This window comes from Channa argus, chromosome 20, assembly GCF_033026475.1.
Source record: "Channa argus isolate prfri chromosome 20, Channa argus male v1.0, whole genome shotgun sequence".
Taxonomy (NCBI): domain Eukaryota; kingdom Metazoa; phylum Chordata; class Actinopteri; order Anabantiformes; family Channidae; genus Channa; species Channa argus.
In genome coordinates this window covers 12429742-12440475 of record NC_090216.1, presented here as the reverse complement: position 1 = coordinate 12440475, position 10734 = coordinate 12429742, and the positions used below count along the sequence as shown (strand labels likewise).

At 40.4% G+C, this 10734-nt stretch overlaps 2 protein-coding genes across 6 annotated transcripts; both read left to right on the top strand.

Annotated features, from left to right (window-relative positions):
- Window positions 1-789: 789 nt before the first annotated feature.
- Window positions 790-3919, top strand: c20h8orf33 (chromosome 20 C8orf33 homolog). Of its 2 annotated transcripts, none has more exons than XM_067489323.1 (5): window positions 790-1025; window positions 1268-1710; window positions 1796-1886; window positions 2083-2229; window positions 2340-3919. In XM_067489323.1, the coding sequence occupies exons 1-5, from the start codon at window positions 998-1000 to the stop codon at window positions 2552-2554; spliced, it is 924 nt and encodes a 307-aa protein (XP_067345424.1). In that variant the 5' UTR covers window positions 790-997; the 3' UTR covers window positions 2555-3919. The 2 variants fall into 2 exon arrangements, with proteins under 2 accessions (XP_067345424.1, XP_067345423.1); XM_067489322.1 differs by having other exon boundaries at window positions 1265-1710.
- Window positions 3920-4058: 139 nt separating this feature from the next.
- On the top strand, window positions 4059-10174 carry anks3 (ankyrin repeat and sterile alpha motif domain containing 3). Of its 4 annotated transcripts, none has more exons than XM_067489312.1 (16): window positions 4059-4204; window positions 5074-5270; window positions 5356-5554; window positions 5970-6091; window positions 6175-6256; window positions 6378-6495; window positions 6585-6728; window positions 7006-7131; window positions 7239-7354; window positions 7435-7509; window positions 7972-8096; window positions 8179-8320; window positions 8394-8649; window positions 8742-8813; window positions 8905-8995; window positions 9086-10174. In XM_067489312.1, exons 2-15 carry the CDS (start codon window positions 5104-5106, stop codon window positions 8985-8987), a joined length of 1827 nt encoding a protein of 608 aa, XP_067345413.1. In that variant the 5' UTR covers window positions 4059-4204; window positions 5074-5103; the 3' UTR covers window positions 8988-8995; window positions 9086-10174. The 4 variants fall into 4 exon arrangements, with proteins under 4 accessions (XP_067345413.1, XP_067345411.1, XP_067345412.1 ...); XM_067489310.1 differs by having other exon boundaries at window positions 7435-7599; XM_067489311.1 differs by having other exon boundaries at window positions 4100-4234; window positions 7435-7599.
- The last annotated feature ends 560 nt before the right edge of the window (window positions 10175-10734 follow it).

Genomic DNA, 10734 nt, shown 5'->3' with positions numbered 1-10734 from the left:
TATAAGACATCAATAATACAATAATTAATACTTGCGAGATGGTGATACGTGGTTCCATGGCATACGAATGAAAAGGGATAAAGTAGCTTGTAGCCTTTGTCAGCTCTGTTTAATTTAATGGACACCAGTGTTTTAAGTTTGAAATGCAGTTGTACCACCAATCTCCTCAAAAGTTAGACCTCCTCTGCAGTCATTGAGATATTATACAAATATATTTGGCTGTGTGCTGCAAAACTAAGAACACTATAAGTCTAAAATGGCATATGGACGCAGTTTGTGTATTTGCACACCTGATACAAAGAAGGTTGATACAGAGAGATTACCCAGTCAACATATTGCTGAAAGAATCAGCTCATTATTTGTCTATAAGATGACAACTTCCTGTTATTCTGAAAACACCTTGGATGCAAACGTATTTACTTTTACTGTTTGCAGTTGTTTTTTTTTTCAGCTCAATCTTTTTTAAATTCATCTCACGTTTTTTTTTTTGCTTTAAAGTATTTATTTACTTACACTAGTCAAGACAATTGTTTTTTTGTACAACATATTTCTTGAATAGATTTATATATTGTGATATTTCCAAATGTATTTCAAAGACAATCTGAGGTGGCCTTTATCAGTATTTCTCTTTGACATTTATTTCTTATCTATAGAAAAATTAACAAAAAAAAAATGAAATCGGTCAGTAAAGTCTATGTTGAAAATACTATCGTTCCATTCTTAGCGGAACTACTAGAGCTGAGGAAAAATTACCTGACGGACCTTTTTCAAGTTACCCCAGTGGTAAGTTTGTGAAAAACATGATTTAGCTACGAATATCGAAGAGGCTAGTTTTAAATGCTAACTAAATCTTCACCTATTCAGTTGAATATGCCTGTATCTCTGCAGCGTTGTGTTAAATATATTTAACTGTAATTATTTATAATTTTAAATATATATACTATTTAGTACAACAGGCGCCTCTGAGCTGAAAACTTGCAACACTGGAAGAATAAGCATGTCCGACCAAAGGTTGTTCTTTATAGGTACATTATAATATAATCATGTCCTAAGGAGCATAAGCTAGATATATATACTACTAGCACTGTCGCATGCAAACACAGCATATTGATATTACGGGTCGTATTGTGAGACAGATCTTATTTAAGTCTTTTGAGTGGGGCCTGAATGTATAAATGTTACAGTTGGTGTAGTAAATAATGGTTTTCAAAGTGAATGCAGGTTTCTCTGAAGTAAGTTATGTTGGATTTGTCTGTTCATCCAGCAGATATTGACTCTAAGTCAAACAGCTACACTGCTGCTGAAGGCAGTGCTGAGAAGCCCATCTGGACCCGCAGTGACAACACTTTCAGATTCAACTTCTTCCCTGACGGATCTGCAGAGCCTGTGGAGAAATCATCTCCACCAGACAGGACTAAGCCAGCAACAAGTCAGATCTCCTTTACCAAACAGGGTTCTACTTTTGCCTTCAACTTCCAGATCCCTCCTGTTACGCCTGTTGAAGATATGGAAACAACAGAGACGCCAGACTCCTCTTCTCCAGGCAGCAAAAATTGTGTCCAAGAGGAAAAGCTTACATTGCCTCCTGAACCAACAGTGCAATCTAAAGCAAAGAAAAAGAAGAAATCTAGAAATAAAAAAGCATTAGATGGCATTGAATCACAGCAGAAGTCCTCTAAAGAGAGTCAAGGAGGTGAAGACACAGAGCTGGTCAGTGTGGCAAGTTTCCTTTTAAGTAAAAATTGGTTCCATTTGATTACATGATTTGTTTTCAGAATGTGACCGTTCATTTCAGACTGCAGAAGAGCAGCTAAACAGACAGCTGGACTGGTGCATTGAGCAGCTGGAGCTGGGAATGAGGTCCCAGAATGGCACGCCAAAACAGAGTATGTTTATCTTACATAATCTAACCTGTTTACTCTTGGCACTAAAATTATACCCAGTCACAAGGAGCTGAATCTGTAGTGGTGTCCAGATACAGCATGCATGTTGTTATTAGGTCGATATATGGTTTAGGGTTGAATAAGGCCAGGGTTATACTATGAAGTAAAATGCGAGACCTCAAATATTTCCTTCCTGCAGAGGAGGAGGCCTCTCGTGCCCTAAGGACTCTACGTAGCTCCAAAGCTCCTCTGGCCAAGAAGAGGCAGGTGATGAGAGCCATGACCGGAGACTACAGGAAAAAAATGGAAGACGAGAAAAGCAAGCAGTTCAAACTCATTCAGAGTGGTGAGTAAATGTGGCAGTAGAGTCAATTGAACTGTATTTATTCTCATGAACAAAGCAAAAACTAGTTGGCTCAAGTGTTGTTAATTGACAGGTTTCTCTGTTCCCACCAGAAATTGCATCAACTCAGGTCAAAGCTGTGTCAGATTCTCCAAAGAAGTCTGTTTTCCACCGGAAAGTCAAAGTCAAAAGCCAGGTCCCGGGCACAGAGGAGAACCTGCGGCAGACTGAAGCTCAGGTTACAGACCTGACACCACAGACACAAGCAGAAACATCAGCCTTTGTCTTTACTCCATCAAAGGAGGTGTTTCACTTCAATTTTCTCTGATTGCAGTGCTGAAGACAAACTTTGATCCATGTGTTATGCTGAACTGTGCCCGTAGAGTTTGTTCTGAGCCGAGTGATGGACTTTTTTTGAAATTTAAAAAACGCACACAAAACAAGTGAAAAAAAACAATTAGTCATAGTGCTTATAATCAAGCCTAAACTGACTGCTACATGTACTGCGTATTTCAAAGTAAATCATTGTGTGTATTTGTTTTTTGTTTTTATCTAAAAATATAAAATTAAGTTATCTCCAATTAGCTGTTGCCCAGATGGAATGGCATGCCTCTCCACTGTGGACTGCTATCCAGCTGATTAGGGATGCCTTGCACACAATGCAGATCTCCCACTCAACCATTGCCAAAGCATCCCCAGATCAACGCATTTCAACCCCCACACTTTAATGATGGTGTAATGATGGCAGTCATCTATCATCTTTTCATGTGTTCTGTGGCTGATATGTTCTTTGCTTGGATCCAAAACTTTCACTCATTAGTCCACAAGACTATTCTAGTAATGTGTCTGTTTTAGCCCACTGCAACCATTTCTTACGATTTGCCAACCTTAGTATGTTTTTTCTCTTGGCAATTCTGCCCATGAGTCCAGCTGAGTTTCCAATGCACAGTGTGGACACTGGTGTCTCTCGTTTTATTCAAGGATGCAACCAAGTCAGGAGCAGTGAGGCATCTGTTTCTCAAGGAGGACACTCCTTTTGTTTGTCTTAAACTGAAGATGACAGGTCAGTCTTATTATGGAAAATTAGCAATCAACCACAATTATTTGTTATTTTGAAGGGAAATGCATGCTCTGTTTAAAAGCATTTGCACAGGAGTTTCTAGAAAAACTGATCAGTAGCTTGCCACAGATGTGGCAGGCAGTTACTGCTGAAAATAAACTTTAACATGCCAATTTGATGTGACCATTATTTTGAGCTCAAATGTGCTTAAAATGAACCATCCTTTTTGTGTCAATAATTTAATTGAATAAGTCTAACTAAGGATAAGAGAAATGAGAGTTTCCAGGTGTTTCTGCAGTGTAATATGTTGAAAATCATTTTTATATATATATTTTTAATTTGAATTCATGGATGTGAACACTACTTCTATTGCATATCTGTATTTCTTTGAATAGGGATCATTCTTGTTTCTCTGTAAGGTTTATTCCGTTTTTGTCTGTTTAAGATTTTTGGGGAGATTTTGATTAAGTGCCCTAAGGACATTGAATGAAATATGCTGTCTACACTGTAAAGCCCCACAGTGGCAATTTGTTATAATGGGTAATCCATCCGTCCCTCCATTAATGTGACTCCAACCAAGGGGTTCAATTAAGTATTTAATGAAAATAAAATTTGAGATTTTTCTTGATATCATTTGAGGGGTGCTCACTCCAAGGTTGGGAACCAGAGTCTAAAACAATTATAATAGTTGGTCCATACTAACCAGAATAATTATCCTACATTTTAACGATGCTAGTTTGCGATAATATAACAAAACACTGGCTGTGAGCATACTGTCTGTTTGTATCTGCAGACAAATGATCCAGCCATATTTGTCAAACAGGAAAGGGCGGAGTATGTTCCAACACGAGCACAATTGAGTGTGACAAACAAAACAAAAAAGTTTCAGCCACTGAGAAACTCAACTACCTGTTGTTCGTAAGTTTTCAACTCATGACATTGTTAATGGTGAGACATAATAATTAGTTTAGATTGTCTTATGTGTTAGCTCGTTGCAGGAAATGTTTTTTATCGCGGTTTATGTTATCTCGCTTAGCTACCATTAAACTAGCACAAACAGCAAAGTGGGTTAGCCAGAGCTAACTAGTAATGTTAAAGATATCAATTAGCATTGGCCGCGTTTACATGGACTTAAGTAACTGGCTTACAACTGGTTCAGCTTTCTCAAGAAAGCTGATTTTTTTAAGTGTCATATGTACGGGAAAGCTGGCTTCTGAAATCAGGGTAGGGGACAGGGGAAGGCTGGTTTTCTCAGGTAGAATTCTGTCGGAGAACGCCGTTTACTCTGCCATCTATACGCGTAACCAGGTTTCTAATCCAATTGCGCATGTCCGTAACCAAAGGCTGCAGACAGTAAGCTGCACGCAGCTGATTGAAAGAATGAATGAAAGTAGAGATCATTAACGGGACAATGCCGCCTCATTTGAAAACAAGGTCCGCGTAAGGTCAGACGGAAATTTTTATTTACTCAGAGTGTCACGTAGAAGTCTAATAAAAGACAGTCCCCCCCGTGGCTTTTCTAAAATTCAAATTGTTGTGCCATGTATACGTCATGGATTTGCCGTAACCAGGTTACTTAAGTGCATGTAAACACGCTCATTGAGGTACAAGTCAGAAGCAAGTATTATTCAGAATTTTGGCGTGTTTATCACAATCCAAAGTCTACAGCACTCGGCGACTCCTGTCTGATAGTGAGGCCATAACCTGTGCATTTAAAATGTGGATTCAGGCCTTTGCAGTGAACATTTCATGGTGGTACTCAGTTTCAAGGCCACTTGTGTTTTTAGCTGTGAAGAGGCGACAAGTGGAGGCAGAAAATGTCTGAACTTAGTGACGAGGCCAGTGAGACTGAGCAGCTGGGTGCCAGCCTTTCCATGTGGTTTGGTGACTCCCTGGTACGACCCGAGGAACTAAATGTCCCCCTGGACCTCCACACCGCTTGCTCCATCGGCCAGTATGATGTGGTGGCAGAGTGCATCAAAACGTGGGTGTCCAAACACCTACAATATACCCACATGCCTGCCTTTTCTCTACAACAAATACATGTATGATCTTGTTTTTGTATATAGACGTGAGATGAACTTGGATGGCAAGAACATAGGAGGATGGACCCCACTGATGTATGCATCATATATCGGCCATGATAACATAGCCAATCTCCTGCTGGAAGCTGGTGTGAATGTAAATGCTACCACTGCCAAAGGGCTAACCCCACTGATGCTGGCAGCAAGCTGTGGGAATGAAAGCATCGCTTACTTTCTACTTCAGGTACAAAATGGCTGTCAGACAGTAAACAAGTTGTATTTTTGAATGCAAATTTAAAATGCAGTATGAAAGACTGCAGTGCTCGTTTCAGAGAAGCACTCTTGTATTATCTCTATTTTTAAAAAAACAAACTTAGAAAGACAAGTATTGGACTGTTTCCCACCAAAACAGATTTAGAATTTTATGACTAAATGGTCTGCACTTATATATTGCTTTTCTATCTGTTGGTACTTAAAGTGCTTTACACTGGTTCTCGTTTACCTGTTCTGCTATGCAGCTGGCTAACACTCGCTGGATGCAAATAAGTTGGGGTTCGATGTCTTGCTCGTGGACACTTCGACGTGTGACTGAATTTGTGATGTATATTTTTAAAAATATTTAAATACACAGTATGATTTTTTTCTTCTAAATACAACAGCAAGGTGCAGAGTTGGAGCTGAAGGACTCTCGAGGCTGGACTGCTCTGTTTCACTGCACCAGCACTGGCCACCAGCAGATGGTGAAGTTCCTGTTGGATAACAATGCTGATCTCAGTGTTAAGTGAGTGTCAGTATTCATTCCAAAACTACTATAACTTTCCTTTTAAAAACGTTTTATTTTTTTAACTTTTCTTTAATCTGCAGGGAGCCGGGGTCTGGTTTCACTCTCTTGATGGAAGCTGCTGCCTCTGGACATGAAATCATAGTTCAGTACCTGCTTGATCGTGTAAGTAGGTCACAGTCCATGAATATGACCTGTGATTATGTGAACACTTTGTTGAAATGACTCCCCACTCATAAAGAAGTTACGTCTTATGATCTTAGCGTCTTGTTTTAATCAATTACAGAAAGTAAAAGTAGATGAACGGAATGCAAAAGGAGAGAATGCCCGTACCTTAGCAATGCTGTATGGCTATACCAAGATTGTCAGTCTCATTGACTCACGTTCTCCAAGGATCAAATCAGGTATCACTTTGTTTATTAGCCCTATAGTAACATTTCTTACCAAAAAATACCCTTTCCTTATATTTTCTTGTGGTATCCAAACCTTTCAGGACACATTGAAGACCTGAGCTCGTCTGAGGACTCGGACAGTGCACCTCCAAGGATCAGGCGAAACAGAGCTAAAGGCGTTAGCATCCATGATGGGCCTCAAGCAATCGCCAAGTTCCGAGTGGGAGGCACCAGCAAACTGTGTGGTAGTGTCAAAAAAAAAAACATTCAGTCTCATATCCACTGGTGCACCGATAAGGCTTTGGCTTGTCACTGAAGTCAAATTACAAAAGCGCCATCGTCTAAACAAAAAGGAATAATACAAGTAGATTGATACATGTTTTGCACAGTGTATAACTTTTCATTAAGTGCTGAAAAAACTTAATATATTGAAATTTTATTACAGAAATTTTGATAGAATGTAACAAAAAAAACTGACCACAGACCTTTGTGGGTGAAACAGCTGCTTGTTCATGTTCACAGAGCCTACTGCCATGCCACCAGGCTACACAAAGTTTCGTGATATTAGTGAGCAGAGTGAGAGCATCCGCTACCGTGATGTGACCTCACCTATCAATGAGCTGGATGGCCAGAGCAATAGCAGCAGAGGTGTGTTTACCATTGTTGTGTATGAAAAAATGTTTTGTATAATCATCAAGATTACATCAGTTGCACTAATTGGCAAAGCAGTCTTTAATTTTCTGATATGGCTGCAGATGACAGTCCATTCTTTGAAAATGACATGCCCACCATGAGGAGCAGCAGTAGCAGCAGCGAAGGCCTCCCTCATGTGATAGGCCTAAACTGTGAAGGCTCTGTGGAGAGTAATGAGGTAAACGCAAGGGCACTGTTTTAGAAAGAGACCAGATTTTTATGCATGCAGGGACTGATGTGTGAACCCTTGTTCCCCAGGACTCTGACCCATGCAAAAAGAGCAGCTCTCGCAGAGTAAATAAAAGTCATCACTCAAAAGGAAAGAGCCGCCACGTAAGCAACAATACAGGTCACTCGAGTGCCACAGGGAACTGTGGGATACGTTCACCTTATGTTCCTCCACCCTCCTACACTGGTCCAAAGGCATGTCTTTGTCTGCACGCTTTCCATAATGACTTATAGTTGCAGACAAAATGATTCAACCTAAATTGTAAATTAGGATGTATTGGCAAAATTTACAAGCTTTCAGCTGTTTGCAATGAATAAATGAAACCAGAACAATTTAAATGTTTCAACAAAACTAATCTTACAAATTGTTTCTCTTTTATGTTTATGACTTTTATGACCCCAACCAGTTCAGGTGTTCTATGTCAAGCACAACTGGTGGAATGATGTTGCCAATATGCCTAATTTGTAATGGAGATTGAATAATTTTGAGTGCAACTGTAAATTTGTGGTTCAGTTTATTCAGGACTGTCGTGGTTGATGACTAAACCTTATCTCTTCTTCCTGTAGGATTTGGCAGAGTTCTTGGAGCAAATTGGCTTCTCTAAGTATCTCCCACTACTCTCAGAGCAAGACATTGATCTGCGAATATTTCTCACCCTGACAGAAAATGATCTCAAAGAAATAGGAATCACGTAAGAGACGTTTTGGATTTTAACTATCTTAGAGTGTTTACATTTCTTCTTATGTGATGAACCGTATGTTTTGTGTTTCTAGATTGTTTGGACCCAAGCGTAAGATGACCTCAGCTATTGCAAGGTGGCACAGCAGCGCTCGACCACCCAGTGATGCTCTAGAACAGGCTTATGCTGACCAGCTTGAGGCTGAGATGCAAGAGATGGCTATTCAGCTACACAAGGTAACTACAAGGCAAATACTCTACCATTCAAATACTTCACCCACATCTAACTGACTAAATTTCACTGTTGTAGCGCTGTGAGGAGGTGGAGACCCTGCAGAGCCAGGTGTCTCAGGAGAAGGAGCTCCGCACTGTGATGGAGGGCTGTCTGATGGAGGACAAGATGGCATGGAGGAGAGTGCAGGCTGAGCTGGTGGAAAACCACCGGCTGGCTCAAGACATGAGCGCCGCACTGGCCAAGGCCAGAACTTGCCGTGCTGAACTGCTCTCCTGTCTCACTGCTGATGGGATTGCCAGCTCTTGTAGTTTTAAGGAGGAAGAAAAAAAAGGTAACACTGGTGTTAAAGGTGAGCTAATTGTGTTGTGTTTGATAATGCCATTTACATTCAGTAAAAAAGTACTTGATTTTATGTTTATGCAGCTGGGGAAAGCCAGCCATGCTCTAGTGTTTTGGGGCTAATTAAGAAGCTGGATTCCCATGAAGAAAAACTGGGTGAGATGGAGTAATGCTCTGTGATTAAAGTGGCTTTGTGTCATCAGGGGAACTAATGCTAATACCATGTCTGGTTGTTTCATCATAACAGCTGGGGCTCTGCAAGCCGTGCTTCAGAGTCTAAGGCGACTGAGTGCTTCCGAAAAAGTCTCAGATAGCTGGGAACGGCCGTAACCTTTCCAGTTAAGTCTTTACTAGATAGACAGAACAGGGGCTGGGAAAAGTTAACAGCCACTAAAAGAAAAGTAAGTTACTTTGCTTTTTTCCTAAAGGGCTCCTGCCAACATCTGACAGAGGGTGATCAAACCACCCCAAACAATCTCACAGAAATGGGAGAAGGCCGAAGACAAGGCCAGCCCTGCCAGCCCTGCCAGACCAGAGCAGCTCGCGGAACAAAGCAGCTGATGTGCTGCCCCTCTGGGATTGGCTGATGGACCAGAGCTCGCCAAATGTGGACAAGGTCAATGACAGTGGCTGCAGGGCAATGACAAGCAGGCAGGGAGGGCAAGTGACCCTCACAAGCTTGTGCTGATGTATACTGGACTCCTATAGTTTGGTTTTGAAATGGCAGAGAGGAAGAAGGACTCTCAGTTGGATCGGTGGCTATAATACTGTGAAGTGTTACTAAAAACTATACTCTTTTATTTAAAACATTGTTTAAATTAATGCTCATACTACCAGTATTTTAAAAAGTAGTATAGTCATCTGTTTAGGTGAAAAAAGGTCTGCAGAGTGATTCTTTATTTGAATTAAATATCCTGCTGAATTCATCCGGAGAAGGTACAGTCTGTGAAACTTGTTATTTAAAGCAATTAATTAGGTTTCACCTGGGATAATCTTTTAAATCTATTTTCATTCTGTGAACGTGAATTGTGAATATCGGCTTGTCCCTTCAGGGGTCTCCACAGCGGAACGCGTTCCGCACATTGATTTGGCATTAGGTTTTAGGCCATATGCCCTTCCGGCCGCAACCCTCCCATTTTCGAGAAAAACACCAAGGTGGTGGTTGGGTCGGGACACACCTGGTGGGGCCACACCTGGTGGGGCAGGATTCGATCCGCAGACTTCTATATCCCAAACCGCTGCTCAATCGATTGAGCCACCAGTCCCCTGAACATGAGTTGTAAATATGTAAAGTAATTTCAGAATGGCCACATTTATAGAGCGACAGAAAAGTTTAGTTTTACTCAGTGGTTTTAACAAGTGGTTAGTTATGTAGAGGATTCTGCTGTATGTGTAGCTTCCTTAAACATGATTTGTTTAATCTTAAAATCTTTACAGAGTTTTTATGTTTTTGGTGTACTGGTTGTATTTAGACCTGAATTAAAACCTGTAAATTGAAATTAAATATTTTAATACTGTGCCTGATTCTTCCATCTTGAAAGATTAAACATTTTCTCCTTCTCTTCATACTTTACATCCAAGCAAATATTTGTGACAAAGTGAGGACAGCTGAAGAGAAATTATATAAATGTCAAAACCGTAGAACTGATATTTCCCAGACATGGCCAGAGCCTTGGCCATACGCAGGGTTTCTCTTTATAACGTGTTTTAACGATTTACACAAACTACAAGGATTTTAAAAAGCCATTTTAACATTTGTTAAAACTTTAACATTGTGACCTGGCTGGATAGGATATTGAGTTTATTAATGCTAGCTGGTGTAATACAACACATTGTCTGCAATACAGGTGTTATGACGAACAGCCAATCTCCAATGTACCATAACCGCACAGAAGCTATTTGCCCTATGATGTCTGAGGATGACTATAATACAGTCATAACTATGACTAACACTTTACTGCAAGCAGTCTGATGGTAAACTCTAGTTTAGTGTTACAGGTTCTGTGAATTCAGCGGTTTGTTTGATTTGTTAACTGAACTACCGTGTTGGGGAAATAATTTTGTAGTAAGAACAAGA